The sequence below is a fragment of the Neovison vison genome, chromosome 3 (genome assembly GCF_020171115.1).
Source record: "Neovison vison isolate M4711 chromosome 3, ASM_NN_V1, whole genome shotgun sequence".
Classification (NCBI taxonomy): Eukaryota; Metazoa; Chordata; class Mammalia; order Carnivora; family Mustelidae; genus Neogale; species Neogale vison.
Window position 1 is genome coordinate 123,744,480 of NC_058093.1, and position 17,197 is coordinate 123,761,676.

The 17,197-nt window shown below is 62.4% G+C and overlaps 1 protein-coding gene across 2 annotated transcripts; it reads right to left on the reverse strand.

The window, feature by feature from the left end:
• Positions 1 to 3,528: 3,528 nt before the first annotated feature.
• On the reverse strand, positions 3,529 to 15,604 carry RBFA (ribosome binding factor A). 2 transcript variants are annotated; one of them, XM_044242764.1, is made up of 7 exons: positions 15,395 to 15,604; positions 13,285 to 13,327; positions 12,336 to 12,512; positions 11,742 to 11,854; positions 9,559 to 9,643; positions 5,348 to 5,421; positions 3,529 to 4,320 (listed from the first exon to the last, which is right to left on the reverse strand). In XM_044242764.1, exons 1-7 carry the CDS (start codon positions 15,553 to 15,555, stop codon positions 3,945 to 3,947), a joined length of 1,029 nt encoding a protein of 342 aa, XP_044098699.1. In that variant the 5' UTR covers positions 15,556 to 15,604; the 3' UTR covers positions 3,529 to 3,944. The 2 variants fall into 2 exon arrangements, with proteins under 2 accessions (XP_044098699.1, XP_044098700.1); XM_044242765.1 differs by lacking the exon at positions 15,395 to 15,604 and having other exon boundaries at positions 12,336 to 12,562; positions 13,285 to 13,960.
• Between the last annotated feature and the right edge of the window lie 1,593 nt (positions 15,605 to 17,197).

Consider the following 17,197-nt stretch of genomic DNA (forward strand, 5'->3'; position numbering starts at 1 on the left):
TCCCGGTGGGAGCCGCAAAGATCCAGCTCTGCAGTCAGGACCCAGAAGATCCAGTGTGCCTGTGTTCTCCCAGATTACGTGAAACCTCTTAAAACCTCGATTTTCTGCTACAACCCCAGGGACCAGTGGCTCCTTTGCGCTCCTGTTTCCGGTCCTGTGTTCTGCTTTGCCTCAGTTTTTCTCAGGCCCAGAGTGAAAAGGGGCCCCAGGCTGTGCCTTCGTTCACTGCTCATGTCCCCCCTGAGCCAGCAAGAACACTTGGCCCTGACCTTGGAGCAGCCCCAAACAGTCCGTTAGTCCGTCGAGCAACACGTGCCACACTCTGGCTGGAGAAACCTTGGGCCAGAGGCAGGCAAGAGGCTGATTCAGCAGTCCGGCCGTGAGGCCTCAGCTGTAGGGGCCGAACCGAGACCTGGGGGTTCACAAAGGCTTCCCCAGGTAAGGCAGGAAAGGGGAAGAGAATGTGCCAAGATCCCGTCCGAGGAACAGGACTGAGCGTCGCGAGACACCAAGGAAGGCCGTGGCACCTGCGGCGCCACCAGGGTGGCAAGAGCAGCCGGCAGGGAGGCTGTGCGGCCGGGGGCGGGGCTCGCATCCGAAAGGGGAAGGGGCATCAAGCGTGAAACGTGAACGATTAGCAAGGAACCCCTGACTTGAACAGAAGGAACATCGCGACGCAAACCTGCGGAGGCGAAGCGGACCCTGACGGGGGGCGGGGGGCGTCCAGGCTGGGAGTTCGGGGAGGGGGGCCTGGGACTCTGCCCTGCACTTGGCATCTGTGGCCCGGCCCCGGGTCCCTGCCAACACGGAGTAACCTGCCCCGGCCTTCCCCTCCAGCGCCGCGAGGGCAACCTTTCCCACTACGGGGTCCTCCGGGAACGCAGCTCCACAAACTGAGCGTCGGGTGCCCGCCTTGGGCACTGGAGTGCGGGCTCGGGCCAGGTCCCCAGCCACACCCCACAGAACCTCCCGCCCCCCAGCCTTGCCCCACAGCCACGCCTGCCCCCGGCTCCGCAGGGACAGGTTTTAAGCCCCCATCGCAGGAACTTACGCAGATCCTGTCAAACTTCACTTGGTTTCGGTTCTTTCTCTCAAGCTACCGAAAGGCAACTTGGTCGTAGGACAGCTGTCCCCTGGGCTACACTTTACGTAATTCCAGTGACTCTCAATTAAGAAACGAGCAAACTGGGGTGCTTGTGGGGCGGGGGGCGGGCTAAGGCCTCTGCCTTCCACTCGGGTCATGATCCTGGGGTCCACATCAGGCTCTCTGCTGGGCGGGGAGCCTGCTTCCTCCTCCCCCGCTTCTGCCTGCTTCTCTGCCTACTTGTGACCTCCGTCAAATTAATAAATAAAATCTTAAGAAAAAAGAAACAGAAACGAGTGAACCCCGGGACAGGGGATCTCAGCATCCAGTTCCCACGCCTCAACAGGCTGGTGCAGGGCCAGGAGGCCGGGACCACACGGGGCAACGAGAGCCCTATTTCCCTCGAGAGCTCAGATGCGTCACGTTTAGCTGTGGTGCCCTGAACTTGCTCTGTGACAAATACTTTTATTTTTTGAAAAATCCCATGGATCACAAACTCTTGAACAGAAAAGATGCCATAAAGAAGCAGATTTCCAATTCTCCTGATAGGACCCAGAAGGCCAAGATGGCAGACGGAGACCGAGGAACTCCTGCTGGAGATCAGGGCGTTTCCAGACACAGACAAAGCTGTCCCCGAGGCCCCCTCCCACGGAAGCCTGTCCCCTTTTCTCCCCATTAGGTGCTTCAGTTGCTTAACGGGCCACCATCTTCAGCGGCTCTCCCGCTCCTCGGTCCTCTAGGATCTCGTCGCTCCGCAGCAGGGGGGAGGGCGGGCTGTGGTCACGGCAGGGCCCCTGTGCAGACCGCAGCGTCTTGTGGAGAGGAAACGGAGACCAGCCAGAGAAAGGGCTGGGGAGGACGCCGGGGAGCCACGCCCGCTCCCCAAACCTCTACACACACCGACGCAGGAACTCTGTGAAGGGGAACTCCAAGTCCTCTCAAAAGCATCAGCGGTGAGGGGCTCCCGGGGGGCTCAGTGGGTGCAGCGTCTGCCTCCGGCTGAGGTCATGATCCCGGGGTCCTGGGGTCGAGCCCCGACTCAGCGGGAAGCCTGCTCCCCCCCTGCCTCTGCTCTGGCACCCCCGCGCTGTCTAGTAAGTGAAAGTTCTGAAACAGCCGAGCAGAGAGGGCCGCATGCCAGCTGCGTCCGAGTCCCTGCCCACCCCGTGAGCCCGGTCCACGCGGCCAGCTGCACCGGTCAGGAGGTGCAGAGGCGGCCCTGCGGTCACGCCCCCGGCCCTCAAGAACACAAGGGCTGGCGCTGCGGGGTGAGGGTCTGTCCCTGGAGGGCCAGTCCGTGGAGGACACCAGCTCGACACCGCCACAGGCTGCTCCCAGCCTGGAAGCTCTGCTCCCTCTGTCTCTGCTCCAGCCCCGGCCCCAGTTCTGAGACGCAGCGATGCCCCCCGATGTGTGTGCCACACAACTCACAACCTCACGATCCCACTGGCCCTGGGGCCCGGGCACTTTGGGCAGCGTGGACGCACAGCGGCCATCAGTAAGCAGGCTGCTGGGCGCCGCAGGGTCCTGGGTTAGTTTCTGACGCTCCGTGTTTGCAATGTTTTAACATCCTGGGGGCCTTGTTGGCGGGAGATGCTGCCCCCACCCTCCCAGGGACAGTGAACAGCTGAGCCCAGAGATCACCTTGGTGCACACAAACCCACCAACCCAGAGCCCACGCTCCAGCCCCCTCCTTTACCTGGTTCTTGCACGCCAGAGAGCACTTCCTCTGCCCCGCGTCCCCCAGGCCCAGCACCGCACCCCCCCCAGCCCGGAGCCTGCTGAAACTACGCTCCCGAGCCCACTCACTCCCGCAGAAGCCCCGGCTTCTCTCTGCGTCCTGACCGGGCCCGGGGCTTCCCCGAGGAGCCCTGCGCGGCGCGGCACGTCTCCGCCCCCGGGGAAACACGGTGCGCGGCCCACTCTCCTCTCCAGGCGGCCGCCTCGAGGTCTGCCGCCCAGCTCACCTGACGAGAGCCGAGCACACGTCTTCTCAGACAGGTGCAGCACGTGTCTTCTCAGGGCAGACGGGGAGTCTCGTCAGCAAGCGCACTCCCGAGTGAAACGCTCGCTAGGCGTGGCTACCTGCGTGCCGCGGGACGGGTGGGCTCACGCAGAACCCACCCCTACACCACCATGCCCAGCGCTCCGGAGGTGGTCCTGCCTGTGACCTGTGACGTGTCCCTTCCATGGGGCCACTCTGCGGGCAAAGCCAGCACTTCCCGGTGCCACCTGCCTGCACACAGAGCACGGGGGGCGTGCCCGCACGGCTGGGGGATGGCACGGCTGGGGGATGGCACAGAAGGGCAAGTCATGTGCCCCAAGCCACGAGCGTCCTCGCCCCGTCTCACTCCCGCGAGTCTGACTGTGCGAGCTCCGGGGACAGCCCATCAGCATTTGACACTGAGGACACCTGGGGAAGGGAGGAGCCCTGCACTCGGAAGACTTGGTAAGGATTTATTCTACGTCCTGCCGACAGCACACATCTGACAGGGCACAGCACGGAGCTCCTGTCCCAGGGAAACTGGACGTGGGGCCATCCTTCGGCACACCGACCGTGAGCATGACGTGTGGGGCACGATCGGACACCCGTGCCAACAAGGGGACGATGTTCGGCCGTCCCAACCACGAACCCATGCGCGGGGGCCGCACAACAGCCTCGAGTCCCCACGAGTCCCTGGCACATCCGAGCAGGGTACGCCCGTGCGGGCACTCGTGAGAAGGACCGACGGCGTCCAGCTGACAGACTGTCCCACGCTTCCCACGACCACCGCCCTTCTCAATGCAAGGTCCAAGTGCACCTGTGTGGGGGGCAGCACAGCCCCCGTGGAGCCCTGCATTCTGCCAGCACGGCTGACATTCAGGGCCCACCCCCTCCCCACGCCCCGCTCTCTGCCCCTGGCCGCCGCCTGCCCTGCTGCTTGGGGCTGCTGTCCACACCCTGGGGGCCCCCCAGGTCAGGGCTGGGGTTGCCGCCCGCCGCCCCCAGCAGGTGATTCCTGGGGCAGAGATCCCCATCTGCACAGGGTGTGGCTGCCACCTTCCCCTCTCTCGTCTCCGCCGCCAGATCAGCCGTCAGCCGCGACTCCTCAGGACTCACAGTCCTGTGCCCTTGCTTCCTCTTGTACTCCATGATTTGTTTGTTGAGCGCCTCATGATCGATCCCACACAGACTTGAGCACGTGGCAGAGGTCGGGGTGCCTCGCGGAGCAGGAGCGTCCCAGGCCCTGGCGCCGCTGGAGAGAGAAGAGGCTCCCGGTCAAGCATGAGAGGCGACGAGGGCCACTGCTCCTCCCCTCCCCCTCCACTTGCCAGTGGGCTGCCGCGTCCGGGGGAAGCTGGGCCGTAGGCCACTGGGCTCCCCGGCCCAGAGCCCCTGTGCCAGTGCTGCTGGAGCCCGCGGGCGGGACAGGCCAGCACCGTCCCACACAGGCCTTCCACGAGACGGGTTTTCCATCTCTCTCCCCGCTTAGACACGGCTAGTGTGTGGGGCCGGGTCACAGAATGGCAGCTGCAGCGTTTTCATCTACCCCGCCCGTTCCCCGAGAAACCAAAGGAAGATATCTGACCTGGGATGACCCTTTCAAAACCCAAATTTGGCCAAGTCATGCCTCTCACCCCTTTCCTGATCAGCTCTAGAAGGTCTCACCCCCACAGGCCGGGCTCCCCAGGGCTTGGGGCCTTCCCTCCTGCTCCTGAGGCTGGAGCCTGGGGACCCCGCCCGAGATCCCGACAGGACCCCGGACGCGGAGGCACCAGTATTAAGGAGCGGAGGCTGAGCGCCGGCTGGAGCTCTTCCCTCGCCTGCGACAGCCCCCAGCTCGATTGTCACGTCTCTTTCTCAGACCGGGAGGCCTGACTGAAAACCAGCGCTGCCCCCACCCACCCGCCTACCGATCCGCCAACCAGACCTTCCAGAGCCACGACCGTCTGTGGCTCCCTGGAGGCCTCGCCCAGCAGAAGGCGAAGAGCCCACTACGTGTTCCCGGACCCTGGGTGCTAGGGCAGGACACAGTGCACCCAAGAAAACCGTGCTGCGTGGACGGAGAGGCTGAGGGAGGGCCAGCTGCCCTCCCTTGAGGAGTCGCTGCGGCGACCAGAGGCCTTCCCAGCCACCACGCAGCTGCTGCTACTGGGAACGGCCACGGGCCTCTACAGGCTGGGGGCCCGGGCAGGGTCGGAGGGCGTAACGCACCTGCCGCAGCAACCGCAGCCCCACACCCGGACATCTGTGCGAAGAACCAAGGTCACGGCCCCACGTACCCGACGTCGTCTTGCACGGAGTCGTCTTTCTCATCCCGGGGTCCCAGATCAGCCACAGCCAGCAGCCGCTCGACCTGAGGAGGAGGGACAGAGGGTGCGCCGGTGAGCCCCACCGCCCCGCTCCGGCACCCGCGCCCGGCTCTGGTGGGCCACGTGCAGCCGCGCCGTGCTGGCTCGGACACGGGCCTCGGCCGACACCTCCCGGCGGTGCTTCCACACACAACCACGCACCGTCCCGTGTTCTCGGACGACCCACGGGAGCCTTCTTCAAACTGCACTTAGAGCTGCGAACATCGAGCTTCTGAAACAGTCAGGTAAGCGTTGGCTCCAATACCTAATTCCTAAGGAAGTGCAGGACAGTTCAATTCTGCCACAGAATCTGTGTTTGCGGAAAGAAAGCCTCCCGGCCCAGCGATAAAGTCACAGTCACGTGACTCCCAGCTCCACAGGGGCCGAGGGGACTCCGTGGAAATGAAAGCTCTCCTTGGTCGGGGCAGTGCCCAGAGCCCAGCTCCCTGGACACGGAGGGCAGCTCACCCCCTCACCCGCCGCCCTGCACACCCAGGACGCGCGCCCGAGACCCCAGCCTGCGGTGCGGCACGCCCAGGAGAGCCCGGTCCGGGACCAGGGCCCGCCATTCCACAGCAGCACAAAGTGCCATCACAAACCGAGGACGCGCCAATAAAAATCAGAAACGTGAAAAGCAGAACCAGAAAAAGTCCACAGAAAAGACCAGAAACAGGACAACAAAGCCACAAAACGAGCACTAACTGCACGTCTCCCAGGTTACTGCTCGCACCTGCCAAGGGACCTGAGCTGGACACACGGGCATTCTGCACAACTCCACACTGCACACCTTCAAGAACGGGCCGAAGCCTGGAACAGACTCACAAAACAAAGAACGGCAGACACGTGCATGGCAAGATACCCCCCAGTACGAGTCGGCACACACGCACGTGTGGCCGCCAGAGGCCACCACAAACGCAGCAGGACTCCTGATGTCTGCCGGGAGCTCGCGGTGGCCCAGACGGTTCCGTCCGACCAGCAGCTCCGGAAAGTCAGGCACGCCCGCCACTTCTACGCACTGACCTAAACACGCGACGATGAACCTTGTGCACACGGTTCCCAACACCTTTACTCACCGCTGCCAAAAACCAGAAGAGACCAATGTCCACGAAAGTGAACGGGTCACTTAGCAGTAGGGAACCACTTACACGTGAAACGACGGGACTCTCAAGAACAGCGCCGAGCAATACAGCCCGTGTCTGCCTCTGTCTGCAGAGCTCCAGAAATCTGGAGAAACCACCTGACAGCCGCTGGTTGTGGGGGCCCCGCGGGCAGGGGTGTGGGGGCAGGGGCGGGGCAGGGCACAAAGGCACGCCGGCCACCATCCCTGCGCACTGCCTGGAAATCAGGCGTCACCAAAACGTCTCTTTGAAGCCTTTACCGAGCACTCCATGCGAAAGCAACCAAATCCCAACGTGTCCCCTCAGGCTGCGGGGACGGGAGGCTCAGTGCCGACCTCTGAGACAGGACATGGGCTGCTGGGACGCCCTCTCCAGGGAAGGCTCAGGCCCGACTGAACAGGAGCCGGCAGCCCGCGTGGGCTCTCCTGACGCCTGCTTCTCCAGCCGGAAGACAAGCAAACGTGTAATAAATCACAAAGCCACTATCATAGTTGACGCATTTCAAGAGTTTACGTTTTTCCCTTTAAAATCATGGTAAGATCAACCTTTTGTTTTTTTTAATTTATTTATTTGACAGAGATCACGAGCAGTCAGAGAGGCAGGCAGTGGTGGAGGGGGGGAGTAGACTCCTCACCAAGCAGAGAGCCCGATGCGGGACCCCATCCCAGGACCCTGAGATCATGACCTGAGCCGAAGGCAGAGGCTTCAACCCACTGAGCCACCCAGGCGCCCCTAAGAACCTTTGGAAAACCCTCTGACTGGAATGGAAGACTCGGGGAAGTACACCATCTTTACGTGGGGAGGGACACTTCCCCAGCGGACTGCACCCCCGGGCATCCCCAGCGTTCCAGAGACAAAGCCCAGGAGCCTCTTCACATCCCTCCCACTCACCCGCTTCCCCAGACACAGCCACCAGTTTGACTCCCAGCACCAGAGATGAGCCACACTTGGCTCAACATCCTGGAAACAGAACTGCAGGGAACACGGCCTCCTCCCTGGCTCTGCATCACCTGCGAGGTGAGGGGAGCTCGTCCGCCCTCCACCTGTGCCCAGGGGTCTGACCCGTGCCCAGGGCTTCCGACGCGTACCCGGGGATCCAACCTGTACCGGGGAGTGTGACGCATACTTGGGCGTCAGGGAGCCTGACGCACACCCAGGGTCAGACGGAAGAATCATGCCGCCGGCACCCTGGGTGCGTCTCTGGGGCACAGTCAGTTTAAGCAGCAGTGTGAGCGTGCCCTCGGCTCCCGCTGCTAGCCGCTCAGCCCACAGCAGGGAGGGGGTCCTGCAGCGTCTCTCTGGCCCGCTGTCTGCTCACTAGTGGAAACCCTCTGGGGGAAGGGCGAGCCCGGCCTCTGTGAGGTTTTCTGTGCCACTGGGCACCGCTGCGTGTGTTTACCGGACTGACACCGGCACCCTGAGCACGCTTGGGGCAGAGCTCATTCCTGCTCTCCCGAGTGTTCCAGAGAAGGCAGAGTAAGCTGCCGCAACCACGGCCAGCCCCCCGCGCCTCCAACCACCGGCAGCTTTTCAACGTGTGCAACCAACATAAGACAGAAATAAGCTAACAGGTACAGAACTCCAAGTTTCATCCAATACCCCCATTCCAAAGGCACGCGTCTATCCAAACTTCTTTACTACAGACTGACTTTAACCCCTGTTTCAAAACACGTTGCCCTGACTTATACAAGAGCAAGCCGATCATGACCGTGCCCTCAGTGAGCCACCTGCCCCGGCCAGAGACTCCCCACGCCCCTGCAGCCTCTGCCTGCTTCTGACTACAGAACACAGACACCTGAGGACAAGAGGAGCAGAAGCCTAACCTTCTCTGACCCCAACACAGCAAGGACACAGGCGGACAGGCGCTGGGCAGGCCCAGGTGGCCTCCGTGGCAAACAGCCACAGCACACTCTCTAGGGACAGAACAGCTCTGGGGTGCTTGGAGCACTCCCTGCACCTCCCTCCCTCCAATGACTTTTTCTACAAAGGCGCCCACAGAGCCAGATGTGCCCGACCTCCCCAGAGAGGGACCAGCCATGAGGGAGAGGGCTCTCCCCGTCGCCGAGAGGTACCGCCTTCTGCCAGCTCCGCCAACCGTGCCTGGGTGAGTGCCGTGCGCGTACGGACCCAGCGCACCCCATAACCTGGCTTCTGCCCGGCTCTCTGAAGATGGCACTGGCCACGTCACTCTTCTCGTGAGAAAACCACGCCTCGTCAAGGGTTTAACTTGTACGATACCTTCAGTATTGCTTAAATAACGAATAACAAAAAATGAAAACATCCCGTTAGATTTGTTTTCCTCTGTGGATCTAAATACCACCTGGTCCTGGGGCGCCTGCGCACCTGACCCTCGGTTTCGGCTCAGGTAGTCATCTTGGGGTCATGGGACTGAGCCCCGAGTCAGGCTCCGTGCTCAGCGGGCAGCCTGCTTAGGATTGTCTCTCCCCCTCCGTCCTGTCCCTCCCCACCCCCGCTCACATGCCCCTGCCCTTTCTCTCAAGTAAATCTTTAAACAAAAAAATAAAAGCGAAGAAAAAGACACTATTTAGTCCTGTGCTGAGTAACAGCTACCTGCTATACCATCACGACTGCTACTGACTGGGGTCTTCGTAAATTTTTTAAAAGCATAACACACCTTAGTAACTATCCGTTAACTACCACCCAGAAAGCACACGTAACCTCACAGCCTGTAACCTTCGTAATTAACTTACAATTAACAGAATGTAAATTCAGTGTAAGTAACGTAGGTCAAATCCGGAGAGAAAGGCAGTTTGTAAGGCAAAAAGCAGACACGTGGTTTCCTAGCTAGAGATTTAGTGGTAAACGTTAAAGACCAGGAGGAGTGGTTACCGCTGGGGAGTCTGGCCGGGACAGGGGCCTGGGAGCCTCACTGTCCACTTAGACTCTTGGAGACTGATCACTGCTTGTAACTACACCCATGGTCGTTCCGGCACCGGAAGATGAACTACTGTCTGACTCGCCCGGTCATCCTGTTCCTCGCGGGGAGCTCCCGCAGAGCCGTACCTCTGCCAGAGCTGCGTCTCCCTTGTCCCGAATGAACACGATCGGCGGCACGTTCCTCAGGGTCTGCTGGGACATCAAAAGGTGCCTGGAGAGAGACGGTGCAGTTTAGCAGAAGGAAATACACGTTCATCTCATGGAATAAACAAGGGATCTGCTATCATGTTATTCAAACCCGAAAACGTCAGCACCAGACGCCTTCCTTCGCCCACTGCCACACCACACCAGGAATACGGAACACCTCGTAACTGCGTCACTGCCCAAACGCAACTCCTGAGAGCCTTACGAGCACCCTGATGTTGGCCTGGATGCCTCCTGGGCATCGCAGTGCCCACGGGCTGCGTGGTTTGGGCGTGAACAGTGGGCCCAGGCCTCACTGCTCCACTCGGGGGACATTCCCTGGCAACAAGGCCAAGAAGCGCGCCAAGGACCTCAGGCTCCGAGGGGGACGCGCAGCCCCGTGTGCACGGCCGCTCGTGCAGGCAGACAGACACGAAGCAGCAGCATTAGCGCCGGGCAAGGACACTGCTGGGACAGCCTCTCTGCAGTGACAACAGGTCCTGGGACGCAATTATAGCCAAGCCTTTCCTCAAAACCTCAGCTCGGCACAAGAGCCGGGAAAAGGGATGGTCTGTTCAGCTGGGTTTTCTGATGACCTAAAACTAATCAGAAAATAATACTGTTTTTGCCAACACGTGTTGGAAATCTTTCTCCTGTTACTGTTAACAAAGGAAAAATCAGATGAGCGCTCGCTGATGTAGGAGACTCCTCGGGCCTCCTGGGACAGACGTCAGGAGAACTGAAGCAGACAGTACGCACAAACACCGGGACTCCCCTGCTCCGAAAAACAGAGTGCGATGGACTCGGGAGAGGTGAGGGCAGAGAAAGGAAGGAAGCAGCGGGGAGAGCACGAGGTCTCAGTGCTGGCTGGTTGGTTTCTGCATTTCCTCAAACCGAGGAGGAAACTGAGTAACCCTTTACTACCGCCCAGTGCCGCAGTTCTCCAGACGTCTGGTCTCAAGACCTCTTCATGCCGGTCAAGATCACCGAGGACAGCGAGGGGTTTCTGTCGATGTGCGTTCTCCCTGTGCACATCCAGCACACTATAAATTACTATAAATTACAACTCAGAATTTGAGCGGCGCCTGGGTGGCCCCGTGGGTTAAGCCGCTGCCTTCGGCTCAGGTCATGATTCCAGGGTCCTGGGATCGAGCCCCACATTGGGCTCCTTGCTCAGCGGGGAGCCTGCTTCCTCCTCTCTCTGCCTGCCTCTCTGCCTGCTTGTGTGTGCTCACTCTCTCTCGCCAACAAATAAATAGAAACAAACAAAAAATTCAGAATTTGAAAAATATGCATTAGTTCATTTCAATAACAAACTTACTAAGTGACCACGTGGATTTTTTTAAAAGATTTTATTTACTTATTTAACAGACAGAAATCACACGTAGAGAGAGAGGAGGAAGCAGGCTCCCACTGAGCAGAGAGCCTGATGTGGGGCTCGATCCCAGGACGTTGGAATCATGACCTGAGCCAAAGGCAGCGGCTCAACCCACTGAGCCACCCAGGCGTCCTCAAATAAGTAACTCTTAAAAAAAAAGGGGAGGGGGCTTGAATTTTATCACTGGCGACAAAACAGTCCATTGTTTCCCCTGAAGTGACAGTTTCACTTGCTCGTTTTAGAGGAAATGTCTGCCAACTGCCCACATCTGAAACGGCGCAGCGAGCCCCTTGTTCCCGCCAGCAAACGAGTGTCTGCTTCAGCTCGGGGCAACTGCGCCTTTGCCCGAGGCAACCGTGCCATGCCAGCACGTGCTGTGAGCTGGTGCTCACTCTCGGTGACACAGGACACTGAGATGACACGTGCCCAAGGGTCAGGACGGAATGAACTCAGTCGCTTCTGCTTATTCACCAAGGATGTCCTTGCGAAAAATTGCGCTGCTCTTCCCCGCGAGCAGGTGGCAGGAAGCTGCAAGGACTAGGGGCTGTCGGCGGCCAGGAGCCCCTAGCGTCTGGGCCCCCACCTTGAGAACCACCGTCCTAGGTTATGTCCCACGTGAAAATGTGAATTACGCTTGAAATTTAAGAGTACGCTTCCCAGAGTTTGCTCAAAACCAAAAAGACTCGGGCACCACGGGGAGACTGGAGAAGTAAGCAGAAGCCAGCGGGCGGAGGACAGGGCGTCTCACCTCATGTGGGCGGCACTCCTCTGCAGGACGGCCTCCGTGCTGGCATTCTGCTCCGCGGGGACCTCGGACCTCCAGTACACGCGGCAGGCGGAGAAGTCTGCGGTCAGAGACACCTGAGCCCCCCACCACAGCCGCCGGTCACCTCCAGCGGCCGCGCTGGCCCGCACACGGCAGACAGGAGCCGAAACAGCTTCAGGCACCCGCCACGCCCCTCCCCTCTCGCAGGTGCTCCAGCCCGTCCCCTCGCCGCAGGCCACCGGCTCCTGCCGCACAATACAAATCCTCGGCGTCCCCGACCCGCTCCCAGAGCGCACATCAGAAATGCCCGACCTGCGGCTTCTCAGCCTCCGTGTGTCCCTCTAGCTAAACTCAGAGCACAGGAAGGCAGGCGCGGAAGCAGCCACCCCGCACACCTAACAGCACTGTGGGTGCCCGCACCCCACACCCGGACACGCACACCCCGTCGACACTACGTTAAGGGGTGACACTTAACGGGGCTCCTGAGCTCTAAGACCTCGGGACCGACGCGGGGCCTCCTCCCCAGGCACCAGGCTGCCGGCCTCGCCTGGTCCCCGCGCTCTGGCCCGAGTGTACCTTGGAGAGCTGCACGTTCAGGTCACAGATCTCCTGGCTCACTTGCGGGGTGCACAGCAGGTCCGTGAGCGCTTTGTAGAGGAGGCCGTTCAGAGCCCGCAGGCGCACGTGCTCGTCCCTCCTGGTCTTCTTCGCGGCGCTCTTCGTTAGGAACTCCAGCCGGGACGGCTTGTACATCTCCGCGCAGAACAGAAAGGGCAGAGTCACAACTGCACGCGGGACTTGCTCTAACCGAGGAGAAGGGGCCGGGGAGGACGGCCCGCAGGCCAACGAGAGCCGGCGTTAGTCTCAGCGCGCTACGCTGCGGTCCACAGACCTGGCTCCTAGACGCGACTCGCGTCCCCCCAAGTTAAAAGGACTGTCAGTACGTGTGTCTGCACCTGAAACAATCTCACATGGTATGAAATTCTCCTGCTTAAACAACTCAGGGTTAACATAGGACGCACTTTTTCTAACAAGAGCCACTGAGTACGTGAAGTCTCGCGGTCTATCCGCACGCACAGAGGCGAACACCAAACGCACGTTTCCGTGCTACTATTTGCTAACACAGACGGCATTCCAGGATGCTTCAGAATAATTTTTTTTAAAGGGCACCTGGTGACTTGGCTGAGCGTCCGACTCTTGGTTTTGGTTCCGGTCATGACTTCAGGGTTGTGACATGGAGACCTGAGTTGGGCTTGATGCTTAGCGGGGAGTCTGTCTGCCATTCTCTCCCTCTCTCTGCCCCTGCCCCCTGCTCACTCACGCTTTCTCCCTCCCTCGCAAATAAACAAACTCTTCTAAGAAGTAAAAGTTTACACTGGCAGTGTCTTTAGTCCCGCCCCTGCAGACCCAGAGTCCTGATAGGGAAATGGAAGGACGGCCAGGCTGGGGCTCTGCCCACTTCTGGACGCCGACGCCTACGCCCACCAGAGCCTGAAGCAGCCCCTCGAAGCCGCCTGGCACTTACCAAGTGAGAGCCCAAGGAAGGACCTTCGTACCAAAACTTCTTTCTATGGGGAGAAAATAAAACGGTGACACTGGTGGCAAATGGAGGAAAATACGAATCAACTCAACAGCACGATGCCACCATCCTGCCTAAAGGGCTAAACTTGCGCACAGAAACGGATGTTACCGCAGGACTAAGAAATTCAGAATTCTAATCAACAGGGGCTGTGGGGGAAACAGAAGATAATTTTAGTTCAACCTTCTAACGTTCACCCAAGGTCTACCTCCATCCCGAAGGTGGAGAGAGCACCTCAGAACACCTGCGAAACCGCAGGCGAGCCCCATACGCGGGGTGTGCGGCCCCGCACTGGCTGGGCTGGACGAGGACAGCAGGTGGTGGTGGGGGAGCAGTCACTGCTTCGCTGAGAGATTACAGATAAGCAAGAAAAGCTAGCTGCGCGAGCCCTGTGGTGTGGACTGGGGCTGGACATCAGGGTGGACTCCAGTGTCCCTGAGTATCTGACATATACAGAGACCTTTGCAGCCGAGAGTACGGGCAGAGTTAACAAAAATACATTTTCTGCTTTGTCAGCTGACAAGGCCTAAGGGACAGGCACCCCAGCTTTCAGATTATCATTTTTTTTAATTTAAGATTTTATTTATTTGACAGAGATCACAAAACAGCAGAGAGGCAGCAGAGAGAGAGAAGGAGGAAGCAGGCTCCCCACTGAGCAGAGAGCCCCATGCCGGACCCATCCAGGACCCTGAGATCATGACCTGAGCCGAAGGCAGAGGCTCAACCCACTGAGCCCCCCAGGCGCCCCCAGATGATCATTTCTGACGCGTCCAGCAATAACAGAGCTTCTCAGAGCACTGCGGACTGCAGGAAAACAGTTTCTAGGGACGCCTGGGTGGCTCCGCAGTGAAGCGTCTGCCCTGCGCTCGGGTCATGATCCCCGGTCCTGGGGTCGTCCTGGGGTCGAGCCCCCTCCAGCCGCCTGCTCAGCGGGGAGCCTGCTTCCGCCTCTGTCCCTCCCCACCGCGCCCGCTCCACCTCTAACAAACTTCAAGGGAAAAAAAAGTTTTTCAACTGAAAAGCCACCACAGAACCCCGAAACGATGCGCGTGGCACAGGGCACAGGACCTGTGAGCTCCCAGGGGTCAGAGACCACCGGAGCGCGGCAGGGCTGCTGGCTGGACACGCCCCGTCCAGGCGCACGTGCGCACCCGCAGGGCAAGACCCGCACGCGCCCCGGAGCACGACCCCTGCCCCGTGCGGCTGCCCGCGGGGCGTCCCCTAGAGCAGACAGGACTCGGTGCGCCCGACAGACGCGACCTCGGGCGGCCGCCCGGGCCCGCAGCGACCGCCCGCAGCAGGCTCCGTGGCAGGAGCACGAGGAGCCCCGCAACCCACACGGGGCACGCGCACAACCCCCAGGGCCGCGGGACCGAAGCCGGGTCCAGAGGGCCTGACAGCCGGCTCGGCGGGACGCGGTCCCGGAGGGGCCCTGCGGCGGGATCGGGGCTCCGGTCGCCGAGCGGGTGCGACCCCGGGACGCTGCTCCCCCCGCCGCCGCGGCCCCCGGGAAGCCGTCTCGGAAAGCCGGTCTGCGGCGGGAGAGGCCGCGGACGGCGGCGCAGGGACCCTCCGCCCGGGACCCCCCCGAGCCCGCGCCGACGAGGCCCGCGAGAACGGCTCTCGGGAAGCAGCGGGCGGGACACCGGACCCGCGTCCACCAGCGACGAGCGCCATTACTGCAGCTCCTCCGCCGCCGCGACCGACCGAGCCAGAGCGGGGCTGCCCGCCACGTGCCGCCGACCCGACGCCGCGCCCGCGCTCTGGCCGGGCCGCAGAGACCACGCCCCTCGGACCCGCCCCCGATGGGCCCCGCCCCGCGGACCCGCCCCCGGTGAACCCCGCCCCGCCCCCGCGAGCCCCGGCCCCGCCCCGCGAGCCCCGGCCCCGCCCCGCGAGCCCCGCCCCGCCCCGCCCCGCGGAGCGTCCCCCTGCACAGTGGACAGACCCCCCCCCCGCAGCTGCGACCTGCCCCCCAACCTGACGTGAGTCGCCCTCCGCCACAAGGGCACCGCCCCCACGCCCAGCGCCCCCGCGCGGACTGGGGGCGCATTACTTGGTTTTCGAAGCGAATTTCTTGAGCAGGTTCTTGCCGCAGGAGACCGGGGAGCCACGCAGGGCCCGCGCCCCGGCCGGAGGGAGAGCCGCGTGGCCACCGCGGAGGAACGCCCGGAGCCCCTCGCCAAACCCGCACCGGCGGGGCGTTACCGCCCACATGGCTGCGGCGGCGGAGCCGGCAGGGGCGACGCGGGGCGACGCAGGGGCGGGGCTGTGGGACCCGGCGGAAGCCCGCGGCGGGAGGGGAAGGCGGCGCGCGGGGTCGTCGGGCGCCGGGCGACCCGCGTACGCAGCGACGTCGGGGCGGGGCGACGTCCCCTCCCGCGAGGTGCGCACGGGGCGGGGCGCGCGGGGCGACGTCGGGGGCGGGGCCTGGGGGGCGGCGCGAGCTACAGCGGGTCCGGCCGAGGCGCAGGGCGGGGAGGGGAGGGGAGGTGCGGGCGAGCCGGGGCTCCCGGAGCCTCAGCAGCCGCCCGTGCGCGCCGGACGGAGGCGGCCCCGGGCCTGTGGGGCCCACCCGGCTCGACGCCCCGCGCCGCTCCCGCCCTCACCCCCGGGGCCGCAGGCCCGGCGCGAACGTGGCGCGCGGACGCTGGCGCCGGCGGCAGGAGGGAAGGCGGCCCCGGGGGTGCGGACCAGCGCGGGCTTCACCCAGAGGCGGGCGTGGGGACCGGCCGCCGGCTCTGCGGGGCGACGCCTCGGAGCCGCCCGGGGGCCGCCGCGGGAGCGAACGGCGCGCGGGGCTCTCGGCGGACCGCGTCCCCGTGCGCTGCCGTCCCCGTCCGGCCCCGCGCGCCTCCGACCGAGCCCGCCGGCCCCCGCGGCCGAAAGAAAACCGGCTCCAGCAACGGCGCAAAGGGAGACTGTCCGCATCTGAGCCGACCGCGCCCTGACCAGCCGCGGAGAGCTTCGGCGGGCCCGGGAGGGCCACGGGGACGCTCTCGGCGCCCGCGCGCGGCCCTCGGGGCGCGGCTTCACCGCAGGGCGCGGCCCTGGTTCCCGGGTGTCTCCGACCGCACGTTCCGGTCGGACGGGAGGCTGTGGTGGTCTCAGGGCACCGCGCCTCCTCCAACCCCCGTACGTCGGGGCGCGGCCCGAGCGGCCCGGCCGGGCTCTCGGCACACGACTGCGGCCCGGCCAGCAGAAGAGGCCCTCGGGGTTCCGCGGTGCAGGCGCTCGTCCCCGCAGCACGGGCCGGGCTCCCCGTGACGAGTATTGGTGTTCCTAAAGCCTCTGCTTTCTGCTCAGGTCATGATCTCAGGGTCCTGGGGCCGAGCCCCGCATCGGGCTCTCTGCTCGTGGGGGAGCCTGCTTCCTCCTCTCTCCCTGCCTGCTGCTCTGCCTACTTGTGATCTCTGTCAAATAAATAAATAAAATCTTAAAAAAATTACTAAGGCCAAAGCCCACACGCAGCCGTCAGCCTCCATGCTCTAGGAATCTTAGGGACCCCAAACCTGCAGAAATTCTCTGGGGACACTTGTAATTTATGTCAATGCGCCGTGACTGTCCTTGCCCTCAGGCCTGACCCACGTGAGGCAGAGCCTGTAACACCCTTAGCGAGGGTGGGACCTATTCAGAAGGACGCTCGGGCCCTGCCAGCAAGGAGGGGACCCCACGACTCAGAGACAGCGGAGTCCTGGCCCACTGCAACAGCCCCGCCCACAGAATCTGGTGCCAGGCGGGACGAACCTGAACTGCACCAGCAGGACATGGCGACGGCGTTGCTGGTACTGACGTAACAGGATGACCCTGATGACCTTTGGGGCAGACCCCTGGACTTGCCCTGTGACTTGTTAGTGAA

Bases quoted from the DNA above. Each gene is read 5' to 3' on its own strand.
- RBFA (XM_044242764.1), bottom strand. From the start codon at position 15,555: ATGTGGGCGGTAACGCCCCGCCGGTGCGGGTTTGGCGAGGGGCTCCGG. The intron at 9,644-11,741 runs GTGAGACGCCCT...GTCTCTCTCCAG, and splicing joins AGGAGTGCCGCCCACATGAG to GCACCTTTTGATGTCCCAGC. The intron at 4,321-5,347 runs GTACGTGGGGCC...TTCTCTCTCCAG, and splicing joins TCCGTGCAAGACGACGTCGG to CGGCGCCAGGGCCTGGGACG.